The sequence below is a fragment of the Thamnophis elegans genome, chromosome 13 (genome assembly GCF_009769535.1).
Source record: "Thamnophis elegans isolate rThaEle1 chromosome 13, rThaEle1.pri, whole genome shotgun sequence".
Taxonomy (NCBI): domain Eukaryota; kingdom Metazoa; phylum Chordata; class Lepidosauria; order Squamata; family Colubridae; genus Thamnophis; species Thamnophis elegans.
Genome location: NC_045553.1, coordinates 29381351 through 29397732, shown reverse-complemented (window position 1 = coordinate 29397732; position 16382 = coordinate 29381351). Strand labels below are relative to the sequence as shown.

At 40.9% G+C, this 16382-nt stretch overlaps 1 protein-coding gene across 1 annotated transcript in view; it reads right to left on the bottom strand.

The window, feature by feature from the left end:
• The window catches only part of DOCK5 (dedicator of cytokinesis 5), a 143888-nt gene that overhangs the window by 21077 nt on the left and 106429 nt on the right, over positions 1–16382 (bottom strand). Inside the window, exons 31-42 of the mRNA XM_032229966.1 lie at positions 14975–15075; positions 13765–13823; positions 12263–12417; positions 11376–11461; positions 9431–9587; positions 8198–8238; positions 8016–8106; positions 6480–6599; positions 5455–5544; positions 5140–5244; positions 2948–3089; positions 1092–1173 (exon numbers count right to left, since the gene is read on the bottom strand). Coding sequence (XP_032085857.1) covers positions 1092–1173; positions 2948–3089; positions 5140–5244; positions 5455–5544; positions 6480–6599; positions 8016–8106; positions 8198–8238; positions 9431–9587; positions 11376–11461; positions 12263–12417; positions 13765–13823; positions 14975–15075 — 1229 coding nt within the window. The remainder of the gene's footprint in view (positions 1–1091; positions 1174–2947; positions 3090–5139; positions 5245–5454; positions 5545–6479; positions 6600–8015; positions 8107–8197; positions 8239–9430; positions 9588–11375; positions 11462–12262; positions 12418–13764; positions 13824–14974; positions 15076–16382) is intronic.

Here is a 16382-nt window from a genome sequence, read left to right as displayed (position 1 = left end):
CTACATAGATCATTCAATTTCCTACATGACTGTGGGTTTATTCAATTTTGGCTAAATAACTGCATTTTATTCAATGGCCTAGTGGCATATAAGAATCAGGTTACTTAAATGATCTGATATGATGCTCCATCCAAATCAGCGGTCACCAACTGGTGGTCCACGAGAAAATTTTGGTGGTCTGCAGAAAAATTACTTGCATTTTTTATATTGCACTAAATCAGGGGTCCTCAAACTGTGGCTTCTGGGCCGGATACATGCAATGAATGCTTGTGTTGCTACAGAGAGTCTCCCCCTTTGGGGTCTTTTTGTGTGGGTCGGAGGGGGGGGAGAAATTCCAGCTTGGGGTCTGCTTCAGCCTCCTGGTAAGGGGCTTTGGGCGAAGGCTGGAGGGAAGTGCTACATTCCAGTGGGACTGTATCATGTCCTGGAATTGGCTGACCATCTCAGCCCGCTGAGCCTCCTGGCACCAGCCCTTGGCCTTGCACTCCCATAGGTCTTCCCTCTGCTCGGAAAACCTCTGCTTGTAGTCCCCAATGAGGTGCTTCTGCTGAACCTTCTTCTTGGTCAGATCCAATTAGGACTGAGCCAGCTGTTTTGCCAACTCTTTCTCGTGACGGCTGCTGAGCTCCAACAACTGCTTCCTGTTGGGGCCCTAAGGAGCCCAAACGGACAGGTGAAGAGTGGCTGGAAGGAGAGGTGTGAGTAGAGACCAGTGAGGCACCCCTTGATGTGAGTGGCATCAAGTTGGCCACGCCAACCCAGTCACATGACCACCTAGCCACGCCCGGTCATTAGGCAGATCATATTAGTGGTCAGCAGGATTTAAAATTACAAATTTAGTGGTCTCTGAGGTCCAAAGGGTTGGTGACCCCTGATCTAAACACTTCAAAATCGTAGTTCCAGATACATTCCCTATGAAACAACTAGACTTGACTTCTATGATGGGGACAGATTAATTCACACTTTCAGCCATCAAGAATGTCGAAGTCAGTCTTCCTGCATTTTGGTCTTTATGAAAACAGAGTAAAGCAGCCCTTAGCTAAGTAATTTGCTTCTAGATGCAGACAGATAAGTTGGAGGTGTATCCTTACTTTAGAATCTGCTCTGGAACAGGCTTGTCTTTGTAGCTTGGAGGAAGGTTCATGACAGGCTTAACTAGGAAACACTGTATGTCTGTATATACAAATTAAGGGAAAAAAGGAACAAGAAGGTGACCAGAAGGTGGACAGGAAGATCCTATGATCTGTTCCTCATTAAGAAAAAAAATGAATACTTAGGAGGGGCTACAATCACAACAACTGTTTTACCCCATGCACTAAACCAAGTAAGTTATAATCCTAGTGGTGGTATTCAGACATGCTAAGCTTGATAAATTTCAACTATGGTTATTTCAGAATGTGTCTTATGGTATTGTGTGAATCCAGGCTAATGGATAGTTAGAGCCAAGGTGGCACAGTGGTTAAATGCAGCACTGCAGGCTACTGCTAGATCAGCAGGTCAGCGGTTCAAATCTCACCGGCTCAGGGTTGACTCAGCCTTCCATCCTTCCGAGGTGGGTAAAATGAGGACCCAGATTGTTGGGGGCAATATGCTGACTCTCTGTAAACCGCTTAGAGAGGCCTGAAAGGCCTATGAAGCGGTATATAAGTCTACTGCTATTGCTATAGTTAGCCATTGCAGAACCTGGGTAACTAGGTTAAGCTTTTTGTGTGAATACAGCCTGACATATTGACATTGGTGTTGAGTAACTTTATCCAATATGAACACTTCCAGATGTCATTTGGGGTAGTTGTAATACTAAAATAATAAAATAACTGTAAGAATAAAATATCAACCAACTTGCAGAATAAACAACCTAAATGACAATTCAAGTAAGTCAACCTTGGGGAAATGGAAAAAGGAGTGGGGAAGTCAGACATTTGAAAATAATAATAATAATAAGCCACAAGTTGGTTATATAAAAACCCAACAATGCAATCTATGACATTAATCTGTTTCTAGCAACAGAATAATGGAAATTGGACATTTTTCAAATTCTCAGAACTTAGCAGGGAATCTAAATGAAATCCAAATTGGTTTACAGCTGGTTTCCAAGTCTTGCTTTGGATCCAGGCATCCAACTTCTGTCTTTAATGCCTAGTTTATGCTGGACTTCAGGCAAACCATCTGAATCTCAATGGCAAATAGACTATACACTGTATAGTCCATTTCTGATACCAGAAGTGAGCCAAGACTGGTTCAACCCCCCCATTATCAACTTTGCCAGTTTTCTACTCTCCATATCAACTTTGTTATCTATAGGGCATTCAAAACCTTTGCCAGACCAATCCTCGAATACAGCTCGTCTGTCTGGAATCCACACTGTTTATCCGACATTAATACAATTGAGCACGTCCAGAGGTATTTCACGAGAAGAGTCATCTACTCCTCTGCTCACAATAGAATCCTTTATGCCACCAGGCTCGAAATTTTGGTCTTGGACAACCTGGAACTACACTGCCTATGGTCTGACCTAAGCATAGCACACAAAATTGTCTGTTACAACACTACTTGTCAACCTCAATAATACTCGGGCAAACAATAGATACAAACTCAAGGTAAACCACTCCAAACTCGATTGCAGAAAAGACGACTTCAGCAACAGAGTGGTCAACACCTGGAATGCTCTACAAGACTCCGTTGTTACATCCTCTAACCCCCACAGCTTCAACCTTAAACTGTCTACCGTGGACCTCACCCACTCCTAAGAGATCTGTAAAGGAGGCGTGCATAAGCACACCAGCGTGATTTCCATCACTGTCCTACCATCCCCATTTAATTGTGCTCATTTCCTTTGTTCATTTCCATGTTTGTACTTATACGGGTTATCTTGTACATGTTTGACAAACTAAATAAAATAAATAAATAAATATTTAGCTCCTAAACTCTCTTCCTTCCCAAAAGATACATTGCTTAAGAGAAGCTTTGACATCTTCTGTTGGTGGGGCGGTGCTGCTCATTTTCTCAGCATTTGGAAACTGGGTGAGCAGTTTCACAATGAAGTCTTCCCTCCTTTCATATTCCTTTCCACGGTAGATGAACATCTTGTTCTAAAAGAGGCAAGTATTAGAAATTAAACTGGGAGAACCACAACATTCTCAGCATTGGGGACAATAGGAAAACAGAATGGGGCACTTCAAGCAATTGAGTTTTGTGGGTAAAACTGTTCGGTTTAGGGTGCCTTGAATCTAAAACAGACTCTCAGCATTTTCAATTGTTCAAAGGTACTGTATATACCAAATTATTTCCCAATTATTATCTAACAGTAGGCAAGTCTTGAGTTAAGTTGCTAAGCTTGGGATCTTATGGAGATGCTCGTCATTGGAGGTGGCTGATGGACTAACTAGGAAAATACTGCTTCTGTACTGATCTTACATTTCTATTTAATGTATTTAATATTTTTAATATGGTTGATATTTATTTATGATTTTAATTGCAAGATGCCCAGAGTTGTATTTTAGATTGAGATGGGCACCATATACGTTTAATAAATAATAAAATAAAATAAATCCTGCTGGATAACTTATATACTGCTTGTGTTGTGCAAAACCTAAAATGAGCATCACAGAGAAACTGGCTTCAGAAACAGGAAACCTTTGCAGTTAGTCTTGGAATGGAATAACCGACAATATAAAGAGATAAACATATTTTGCACTACATTCAAACCCAAGACCTTCTTTTTCTTTGCTCACACAAAGATCTATAAAACGCAGCTCTGAAGTCCATCTTATTAGAAGTCCAGATTACACCAGATATTTCAATTCTGGATATAGTGCTAAGATTTTCCAAGTCCATCATTCCAGGAAGAATGTACTAGCATCTTTGTTGCCAGAATTCCTATCTCATTTTGGCGAAATATATTGTGTAAATATGGAGAAATACCTTCACTAAATATCAAGGAGAGAGAATAGAAGTTGGTAGATTTATTTATGAACTAATTTTGCATAGAAATAAAAACAAATCAGGAACTACATGCAGTCCTCAAGTTACAACCACAACCGAGCCCAAAATTTCTATTGCTAAACAAGACAGTTGTTAAGTGAGTTTTGCCCCATTTTACAACCTTTCTTGCTACAGTTGTTCATTTCCTCACATGACCCTGGGACACTGCAACTGTCATAAGTACGTACCAGTTGCCAAGCACCTGAATTTTGATCAAATGACCAGGGGGATGTTGCCGCAGTCGTAAGTGTGAAAAGTGTGAAAAATAGTTATTTTTCGGTGTCGTTGTAACCCTGAACGGTCAATAAACAAATGGTTCTAAATCAAAGTCTACGCTGTACTAGCATTTCTCTCTGTTTTCAGCCTAGTCCTGTGACTAGGAGTGGCATGCAGAGCCATCTCTTCGAGCACACAAGCCGTTGCCCATTGCTCTTCCGGGTTCTGGGGCGCTGGCTAGCTGGTCTTCACATGTGTGGGAGCTCCAGAAACTGGAAGTGCAGCCACTCAGTGCGCATGTGTGTTCTGGGAGGCTGCTCTTCCGGTTTCCGGCATGTGCATGCGCATTGACTAGCTGGTTTTTGAGCGCACATGCACACCAGAAATCAAAAGACCGGGTGTCTGGTGTGCATGTGCACTCCGTAAACCATAAGAGCAGTTGCCTGGCACACGCATGTGTACTGGGTAGCTGCTCTTCCGGTTTCTGGCATGCACACGCTCCCGTTTTGGCACTTGCTGCCGAAAAGATTTGCTAACACTGATTTAGTCTGTATTAGTTCTAAGGCCATTTAGGAGGGGGTGTATATAAATTGTGCAATACATACATACATTCTGAGAAAGCCACAACTATTTCTCTGTGGCTAACAGGAAAATAACAAGGAGTTTGGTTGAACAGTGAAAGCAAAACTTGCTGCTACCTGCAGCAACACTCACCTAAATGCGTTACTAGATAACGGCATTTTAGTTAACCCTTTATCGGTGGGATGAGGCACAGTTGGTGTATCTGTGCTGCTTATTCAGAGATGAAGCTTTGGATTACCCCAAATCAAACATTCTCCTGTCCGTTTGGATTAAAGATGGGAGTTAATCATAATTACAGGATTGTAGGCTACATCCCAGGGTTATTCAGGACCACCACCAAGACCCACTTAGCATTCTTACCCGAAGGAAGGAAGGAAATCCATGGCCAAAATATCCAACAGCAAAATATTCTGGTTGAGGCCTCATTGCTTTCATGATGTTCTCATAGAAGGTGGCCCGTTTTTTCTGCACATACATGTTAAAAAGAAGAAGAGTAGATTGGGTTGTGATTTTTTTAAATGTTTCTTCATCCTAAGCACCCATTTGTACTACTTTCTTCCCAAGCTTCTAATTTATTGCTTGTCTTTCAATCAGGAACATTAAAAAATGGCTTTGGGATCCATACGATTGACATTCCTCTCACCCAGTAGACAATGAAAGACCTCCTTCTCTTACCAGGAGATTGCCCAGGCTCTCATAGTCAAAGACTTTGTTCTCGTACATGTCAGCCAATTCTTTGCTTAGCTGGATGGCTTTCTCCCACATCTTCAAGGAGTTAAAAGGAAAAGAGATAAAAGAGATCATTCATTCATGAAAAGGAATGAATTAAAGTATATTCCATATGACTACTCCATACTATTTCTGATCTTCTAGTTCTACTTTCATATTGTTTGTGATCTTCTAAGTTGATTCTGGTGGGTTTTAAACTGCTGAAACTGCCTTTCCTCCATTTTTCCATCAAGTCTTGCATGGTCCACCTTTGTGCTCCTGGATGGCCATGTACATTTAACTGAAGCCTTTGTATGGATGGCATATATGTCAGAATAAGTTATGGAGTTTCATGTTTTCCTAGTCCTTCCCATGCATCATAGGTACTCAGTGTTTTAAATTGTAAAAAATATATATACTGCTTTATCTTTCCAAGAGTAAAGAACCTATCAGTGGTAGGATCAGAAAAACCTTTGTGGATTGAAAAAAAAGATGAAGGTATGTTAGGACTCTCTGAGATTACATGTTTCCCTGAAAATAAGACAGGGTCTTGTTTTCTTTTGACTCCTGAAATAAGCGCTTGGCCTTATTTTTGGGAAGGTCTTATTAGTTTTGAGGTGCAGAAGGCGGCAAATGTGGTCACCTCATAGCTGTTGCTACGTTGCAATACTTTCGCAGAGGGCTTATTTTCAGGGGAGGGTTTATTTTAGTGCATGTTCAAAAGCCCAATTGGGCTTATTGCCCCGGGAGGTCTTATTTTTGGGGAAACAGAGTAGCTGTTTGGAGAAGGCTCTATGTGGTCACTAGGAGTTGACTATGACTTGACAATACGTATCATTATCAATAAATAGCTGTAAAAACAAATGTGAAAACAAATAATTCAAGAAAAGCCACCCTATTAATTGGAAATTCCACCAAGACCAAATTAAGTAACACAGGAATCATGTCCACCCCATCCCTTTCAAGGGTGAGGACGCCTGTGACAGACTCACTTTGCCTCTGTCGAAGAAGACTATGATTTCTTGGTAAAGCTTCTCCTTCAGTTCCTGTTGTGAATAGACATAATAGCTGTCCCTCTGAAGCAGATGCTGAACACATGGCTGATCAGACCACTGGGATAAAAGAAAGACCAGATGGAATTAAGGACATCATAGGCAAGTTTGCTCTAGCTCTTCTTCTACAAGAGGAGGTTCCATCAGATTAAGGACCTGAAGACTCAAAAAGTGTTCTTCTGGTAGATGAAGAACAGTGATCTCTTTATGTTCCACAGTTAATGCCTTGGTTGCTGCTGATGCTTTGACTCAGCAGCATGTAAATTATAATTTGAAAACATAATAACAACCTAGACAAGTTGAAGTATTTGTGCTACATGTTTGGCCAAAAAAGCAAGATTCCACTTGTTTTGGGCAGGTTTTGATTCTTGATGAGGTTCGGTGTAGCAATTTGAATAGCTTTTGATCCCATTGTTTTGGATTCTCCAGGAGCACTGGAGAAAGAAAAAAGACTTTTTTTCTTTAAAAAAATCAATGTTAGTTTGTGCTGTTATGCCTAACCTGGTTGTACCTATGTGTAACTATAGCCTAGTCATACCTTGACACACTATTTCTCAACATTGGTAAGTTTAAGATCAAACATAGAATAGAATAGAATAACAGAGTTGGAAGGAACCTTGGAGGTCTTCTAGTCCAACCCCCTGCTTAGGTAGGAAACCCTACATCACTTCAGACAAATGGTTATCCAACATCATCTTTAAAACTTCCAGTGTTGGAGCATTTACAACTTCTGGAAGCAAGTTGTTCCACTGATTAATTGTTCTCACTGTCAGGAAATTTCTCCTTAGTTCTAAGTTGCTTCTCTCCTTGATTAGTTTCCACCCATTGCTTCTTGTCCTATCCTCAGGTGCTTTGGAGAATAGCTTGACTTCCTTTTCTTTGTGGCAGCCCCTGAGATATTGGAAGACTGCTGTCATGTCTCTCCTAATCCTTCTTTTCATCAGACTAGACCAGTTCCTGCAACGTTCTTCATGTTTTAGCCTCCAGTCCCCTAATCATCTTTGTTGCTCTTCTCTGCACTCCTTCCAGAATCTCAACATCTTTTCTACATCGTGAAGACCAAAACTGAATACAGGATTCCAAGTGCGGCCTTACCAAGGCGTTATAAAGTGATATTAACACTTCACATGATCTTGATTCTATCCCTCTGTTTATGCAGCCTAGAACTATGTTGGCTTTTTTGGCTGCTGCCATACACTGCTGGCTCATATTTAAATGGTTGTCCATGAAGACTCCAAGATCCCTCTCACAGGTGTTGCTATCGAGCAAGTAACACATATACTGTACCTGTGCATTTTGTTTTTCTTGCTTTTCCTGTGTGGATTCAACTCTCAGAATTGGCTGGGGAGTTCTAGGAGTTAAAGTCCACACATTTTAAACTTGCCAAGGTTGAGAAATGCTGCCTTAACAAAATTTAAATATGATTATTGCAAAGTGCCGTACATGGATCTACTATTCAAGATCTTCCACACTTACCTGAAGTAACTCTGCATGAAGCAGGAGTGTGTAAGCTGCCTCAGTGTAGCTCTCGGAATCAGTGTGCAAATCTCGGAGCTTATATAGGTACCTAGAAAACAACAACATACTGTCTGAGAATCAGAAGTACTATACTATTTTGTGACAGCTTATTCAGAAGTCTGAAGACCTACTGATATTACCTGATGTAGATATCCTCTCTTTTCTTTTCTTTATAAAAATTCTGCAAAAGGAAAAACAAGTTTGGGAATAACCAAATAAATTCAGTAATAGAATGTTAAAAATGGACAACTTTTGATCCAGTTTGGACATCACCACAAGCTTGTCAGTTAGCTTTTTAGCCTCTATTCATAGTTGATTTAAATCAAACTGTGAAAAATATTGTTTGCCAACTTAGACACCACTACATTACAGTTCGGTCTCCATACCTATGGTGTGATGTGATGCTTCAACTGATTCTACATATAGAGTCTATTTGGAGGGAAGCAAGCAGTGGGGTATCACAAGGTTCCATCTTAGGCCCAGTACTCTTCAATATCTTCATATAGGACTTAGATGAGGGAATAGAAGGGGGATTTACCAAATTTGTGGATGATACTAAGCAGGCAGGAATAGCTAACACCTTAGATTTTAGGCTCAAGATCCAGATGGATCTTGATGCACTTGTCCTGTGAGAGGTGCTGCAGACGTAATAACAGTGGAAATCACACCCAAGCCAATGTGGTTTTGTGGTGACAATGGGTGACAAGGGATCTCATAACAAATTCACTGGGTGGCTGCGTGGAAATCCTTTTTTTTTTGGTTCTGACCTAGGCTTCCCCAAAAAGCATGAGGCAGAGCCCTGGTCCCGACAAAACCCCTTTTATTAAATGAATGTGAATTCTTCTCATTTGCATTCAGCAAGGCCTGGCAAACAGTTTTTCAGAGGAGTAATTATGACTATAGACCATATCTATCTTGGAAAGCTGCTATGTAAATACTTTCCAAATGTGGTGCTGTGCAAGGAAAAACTGGGCACAGAGTCTCTGAGATTCATGGACAGATATTCAAACTCCTGAAACAAATCTACAGTGCCGTTTAGAACCGGTTCCAGCTCCCTCCCCCCGCCCGTCCGCACATCATCCAGATGAAGAGCGAGAGGAGGAATTCTGGGAGTTGGAAGTCCACAAGTCTTAAAGCTGTCAAGTTTGAACACCCCTGTTTTTTTCCCCTAAAGGGTTAGGAGTGCAAGGGTCTTGTAACTTGACAGCTTTAAGACTTGCACACTTTAATGCTAGAGTTCCTGAGCCAACATGACTGGAGGAGGAATTGTGGGAGTTGAAATTCCTGAGCTTCTAATGCAGCAGGTCCAAAGTGGGTCTAAAGTGGTTTCATAAGAACCAAGATTTGCACCCGTCTCTACATTCTCCCCATACCAGTAAGTTGACAGTGCAACTCATGCGGTTCTCCTTGCTCCCATCATGCATAATCGCTCGGTAATCCAAGAGGTTCTCAAGCAGGCTGCTAACCAACAGGGCAAAGACTTCGCCTGAGCTTGACAGGTATTTATGCTTCCGGCAGTGTTCCAAGAGGCTGCAGACATTTCCATTGATGGGATCAAAAAAGAGAAGAGGAGAAAAAAGAAAAACAGAAAGATGAATAAAAAGAGAACACCATAGCCCCTGGTTTTAAATAATGTGTTGGGTTAGATCCAAAGATGTAGAAGTAAAAAGCTTACAGGGAAGATAAATATTATGACCGATCATCTGCATTAAAGTTTTAGATATTAAAAGGTAAAGGTTCCCCTTGCACATATGTGCTAGTCGTTCATGACTCTAGGGGGCAGTGCTCATCTCCATTTCAAAGCCAAAGAGCCAGCACTGTCCGAAGACGTCTCTATGGTCACATGGCCAGCATGACTAAACTCCAACAGCACACAGAACGCTGATACCTTCCCACCAAAGGTGGTCCCTATTTTTCTACTTGCATTTTTACATGCTTTCAAACTGCTAGGTTGGCAGAATCTGGGACGAGTAATGGGAGCTCACTTTGTTATGGGGCGCTAGGGATTCAAACTGTCGAACTGCCGACCTTCGACCAGCTCAGCATCTTAGCCACTGAGCCACCACGTCCCTTTTTGGATATTACTGATTTGATTTTTATTTTATTTCTAAGCTATTCTTAGTACATGAGCTCACAGTAGAAGGTAAGAATACAAGGACGTATGCATACCCACATACAAATAAACAAACAAATAAATACACTGTGGCCAATCCACATGAAATCCTTCTGGCTCAACAAAAATATTGCTAGTTATTGTCTTAGCATGGTGTGGAAAATAGGTCATTCACTTGAAACTATAATGTGACTATTTGCACAGGTGGTCCTCAACTTGCAGACATTTATTTAGTGACCATTCAAAGTTACAACGGCACTGGAGAAAGTGAAGTTTGAGCAATCCTTGCTTTTACAAGCATTGCAGCATCCCCATGATCACAATTTGGATGCTTAACAACTGGTATTTATTTATGATGCTTACAGCACCCTGGGGTCATATGACCACCGTTTGTGACCTTCTCAGACAGGGAAAGTCAACAGGGGAAACCAGATTCACTTTGTGACCACATGATTCACTTAATGTCTGGCGATTTTGCTTAACTGTGACAAAAAGCTCACAAAATCTGGCGTGACTCGTTTAACAACTGCCTTGCTTAGCAGTGGAAATTCTCACCCCAACTGTAGTCTAAGTCAAGGATTAGCTTCATTGGCATAGCAGGTTGTGTGAACAGACCCATTGCGTTTTGCTAATAGAAGGTTAAAGTTTGCTAGCAAACCCAGCTAGTAAATATGAAAATGCTGTGCTAAAATTCCAGCTGAGTATTCAAAAACCGAACATTCTTCCTAAAACCTGTTTGACAACAGAATGAGTTACTGATGGAGGAGATAAGCTCCTCTTTTCTGAGTTGGGTTCAAATAAATGCTACCTATCAAAAATGCTGTGGTTTAAATTCCTCATTGGATGGCTGACCTCTAAATGGCCCCTTCCAATGCTATGATTCTATAACTCAAATAAATAAATAAATAAATGCTTTTGTTTCAGACTGAATGCTTACACCTGTATGCAAGTTCAATCAACACACAGATTAACTTCCAATGAATGTGTGTGTATAAATTCAATGAATGTGTGTATTATGTGTCTCTATAAATGCATAAAAAATGTTCATGCTGGAGACTAAAAGAAGTATTTGTCTCTTGCTCATTTGATAAACGTGCATGGCGTGCTTGGGAAGCTGGCATGTTCCCTGTGCAATGGAATATGAGAAAGCAACACCACATGACTAACGTGACCTGGAAGATAATCAAGAACATTCACACACTTACAGTTTCTCCAGCAGGATCTTGTATGGCTCATCTCCCCGACCTCCTTCCACTTCTTGATCTAATTTAGTGATCAGTTCATTTTCAAACTGCAAGTTAAAGACCAAAAAGGGGAGGGGAAACATTACTTAAAGGGTTTCCATTAATTTTTTTAAAAAAATCAGAAAACAAGGTGGTCACCAAACTCTTCAGTCCATTGATTCCTTCAAGAAATTTCAGATTGTTCCTTGACCCTCCCTCCATTTAATATGAAAATAATTTAATAAACATGACTTTTAAGTAATAGTACAGTACTACTACTACTACTACTACTACTACTACTACTACTACTACTACTAGAGACAATTTAGACTGCTTATTGCTGGTGCTGACCATCCAATCCTTGGTAACACTGTCCCACTGCTAGCTACCTTCCATACAGACTAGAGATTGGTATGAAGTTCTACAGATGTTCCCAGAAGATCAATTGATGCCAATTGACCCTTCATCGTTCGTCAACCATCTATTAACCCCCAGACATTTACTGATTCCTTTTAGGCCCAATTTATTGACTCATTGGATAGTCCCATTGACCCTTGATATTATTTTGAGGAGCCCTAAGATAGATGGATCAATCAGTCCCATTTTTATCTCTCTCTGTCATTTTAGGTAAGCCAGACCTATTGGAAGCCAAATAACAGTTCATTTTAGGCAATCGTGGTTTGATATTGATTTAGTCAAACCAACTTCTGAGGTTTGTTCTTATACACCAAAGAATGATGCTTTGTTCTAAACAACAAACCAGGGTTTTGCCTTCAGGTGTCTCTCCCTTGCAGGCCTCATCGGTTTATTCATAATTCCTTGCAACTAATTCTCAAACTTCCCCCATGTTCTGTAAGCCAATTCTGTACCATACGGAAATTTCTGCCCCCACTGAAGTTGAATTCGCATTGCATCATGTCGAAAAAGATAGGGATGGTTGCTTTCCGCAGCTCAGACTCTGGCGTCAAGGTCACTTCCAGGATGGGGCCCACCATAGAAGGGATGAACTTGATCTTATGAGGTCCTGAGAAAACAGAAAAGGGGAGGGGGAAGCAGGAGTGAAGATCAAGCGGATGGGCTGTTTTGTCTACGCAGCAGCTGCTGTTGAGTCATAAATCCCTTTCAATTCATTTTTTAAAGTCTTTCATAGTCAAACAGTCCAACAGAGACCTTCTGTCACCTCATCCTCCTTTCTCTTAAGTTTCCTACGAAACTCTGTAGGAATTCACCATCATACCAATATATCAGTGGAGATAAGATGAGGGGGGAGTCGTTATAAAACATTAGGAATGTTTCCTTAGTTCAACTTATTTCTCTTTTTCTTTGCCTGTTGTCTTTCGTTCTCTCCCATTTAATGAAGACTTCTGAAAACCTTCTCAGGAATACAATCATGACCTACCATGTTTCCCAGAAAATAATACCAGCAGCCCCACCCAGCAGGAGCCCGCTGCCGGCCCACTTCTTCTGCAGCCGCTTGCCACCACTTGAATGTGTGGCATCCAACCTCCATTTTGCTGTCAGAGGCCTTCTGGAAAGGCCTCTGCAGCTGATAACAGAGGGCAGGGACAATGCACGCATGTGGCAGCAAGCAGCTGCAGAAGAAGCGGGCTGGCAAGGCAAGGCAGATGTTAGTGTGTGCAAGGCCTGGTAAGTAGGGTAACTCCCCCCACCCCGCTTAATTTTTACGCATGCACCTCACCCCACCCTGGAGTGAGCAGGATCTTAACTAGGGTTTATTTTGGGCACACATGTAAAAATCAGGCTAGGGCTTAATTTCAGGATAGGTCGTATTTTCAGGGAAACACAGTATCTGGAACAGGCAACCTTCTTGAATTTGGGAACCCTCCAAATGCATACATTCCAGCCTCCAGAAATCGCAGCAATGCTTATTACAGGAAGGTGAAGGCTAAACATTGGGAAAAACTGCTCCAGATTATTCAATTTTTTTTTACTAGGAGGCTTATTCACTTCATTCAGGGACTGATCTCCTAGTAGATGCATTTATACAGCATTCAAAGCATATATTTTTAAGAAACTTTATTAGTGTGTCCCTCCCCCCCCCAGTTCTGAACTGAAGAAGCTTCTTGGATGAGAAGCCAAATGTCTTCAAAACAAAGGAAGTCCTGTTGCCTTTGGAAGAAACATCTTTGGATAAATATGTGTATTTTCCACTTCACATAATAGTTAATACATTCCATTTCTCCTTTTTCTTGTCCTTTTATTAGTCAAAGAAACCCCTCCTTGTGGGTAGTGATTAGTGTTCCCTTCTTTTGACACAAACAAAAGAGCTGATGTTCCCAATCATTCTTTCGGTATCCAAGAGTCCAACTTTGCAAGCCAATTTGTTCTTTCAATTTGCTTCACTGCTTACCAAGGTTGTACCACATGTCCCTTATCTGGAAGCCAATTTCCTTCCTCATATCTCCATATCTACAGGGAAGGGGGAGAGAAAAGAGAGAGAAAACATTCAATGATTTTGCTTAAATCTCTGGGCACAAAATATATTATTGTTTCAAGTATCATCGTTGGGATGAAGTCTGAAACTTCCTTTCAAACAAGCATTTATATTATTGATTCGTATTATTGTAACCAATGCTTTATTTGCTTGTTTATTTAAAGGATTTATATAGCTAACTTGCTTTATTTGCTTGTTTATTTAAAGGATTTATATAGCTAACTAATCACAGAAGTGATTCCGGTAGCTTATCAAGATGAAAAAAACCTGATAAACCATCACATATCACCATCGCTACCTCTGGTGTCCAAGGACGAATAATAATCCCACTCACTGAGAAACATATCAACAGCAGCAGTCAGTAATACATCAATAACTAATGAAAGTTGAAGACAACTGCCACAAAGCTGGAGTTGTGCGTATAAAAGTATGGAAGTCTATGGGATGCAGTTGTTAAGGATGTTGAAGCAGGACTGAAAATATTCAAGTTTAAATAGCTGCTTAATTATGGAGGCGCATCAGATTTCCAGGTGTTATGTTCTTTAGTAACTTCCTAAAACCAATACTGATTCTGTGCTACAGACTATTGTCGCATAAGGTCTCCTTAGTGGTATTTATTGAACTGAATGGGATAAAAATAACCAACGTACCTATAGGGACAATATATTTTGATGTATATTAAGATGAAGACTTTCTGATCTTTCTAGCAATTTCCTGTGATATGATAAGAAGACCACATCATAGAAAGGAGAAGATTGGTACAGTTTTTGCATAACTACCTCCTAGTTCCAAATCAACTAGGAAACAACTATTACATGTGGCTACTCTCTTGCTAACCAACATCCTTCACAAGTTCATTGTTGGAGGATAAATTGAGGCCAAGAGCAATATCTATACTTCTTTTGATTCCCAGAGAGAAATCAGGTTGGGCATCAAAATCAGAATGTGTAATCAACCAAGCTTTATGGGCTGAAATAACGTTAATGCATGTTTTAGATATACCCATCCTTTAGATTTTCAGTATCATCCATATAGGAAAATGTGATGGTACAGAAGTAATTGAAATACTTACTTGAGTGTGGTGGGAGAACTTAAGTGAAAATTAAAAACTCATGTGAAAACTTACTTCTTCATTATCTTGCTCCGTTTAGCCTGGGAGAAAGTCTCCAGTTGAAGGGATTCATGAGTAAGAAAGGCCACTGCCAAATGGAAGTAATTATTCCATAGCTATGGGAGCATGGAAGAGAGAGAGAGGGGGGGGGGGAGAGAGAGATATCAGACCAAATTAATTGTAAAATAAGATAAAATCATACAATGGCATGTAAGATAGGAGAGCTATTAAAATTTGTGTTCTCAAAACGTCTGCTCCAACAAGAACTTGAGAAGCTGCTTGTTGGACCTAAATGTGCTTCTGAATCTTTGAGGACTGACTCCAAAAAATATGTTAAGCATTGATTGAACTATTCAACAAATTATAGTTTAATGCAACATCTTCATCAATTCAGGTATTTAGGTATCTATCCCCCTGCTAAATTATTGGACAGGCAAGATATCCTAGGACAGTGATGGTGAGCCTTTTTGGCACTGATTGCTGAAAAGGGAGTGCACATGCACGCTTGTCTGGAACACAAACCAGAAGTGGGGCTGCCCAGGGGGCATGCATGCACCGTAAAATGCACTTCTGGTTTCTGGTGGGTGCAAGCATGCCAGCCAGCTACACTTCCGGTTACTGGCAAGCATGTGCATGCAATGATCAGCTGGTTGGTGCGCATGTTAATGCCGGAAAATGGAAGACCAGCTCTTCCAGTTTCCAGCACTGCCGCACACACATGCGCATGCATGCTAGAAACCCAGAAGAGGAATGGGTGATGTCAAATGTGCCAAGCGTCATGGCTCCGTGTGCCACTTTGGGCACATGTGCCCTAAGTTCACCATCACGGTCCTAGGAGAAAAAAAACCATAGAATTTGACAACCAGGTGTCAGGCAGGCAGAAACAAGACCAACTGTTAAGTTCCAGTCAAACTGATTTATTGTCCATATCTATACACAAGGCTCTAACTAATGGAGAGCATTAAATTGGTGCTAGAAAAGAGTTAGCAAATTTCACAAGGAGTTGGACTTAGACTGTTTATGGGAAGGTAAGAACTCTAGACTTTGCTTCTCCTACACTACGGTTTTAACTATCCACTACGCCTTGAAGCATGTAAGACAGTGGTGGGTTTCAAAATTTTTTAGAACCTCTTCTGTAGGTGTGGCCTGCTTTGTGGGAGTGGCTTGCCAGCCATGTGACCGGGTGGGAGTGGCCAACTTGTAATATGTGGTGAAATTCACTTAATAACGCTCTTGCTTAGCAACCAAAATGTTGGCTCAGAAACTCTGGCATTTGAAGCACGCAGGTCTTAAAGCTGTCAAGTTACAAAACCCTTTTACCCCTAACTCCAGGGGTGTTCAAACTTGACAGCTTTAAGACTTATGGACTTCAACTTGCAGAATTCCTCCTCTCACTCTTCATCTTGATGATGTGCAGACGGGC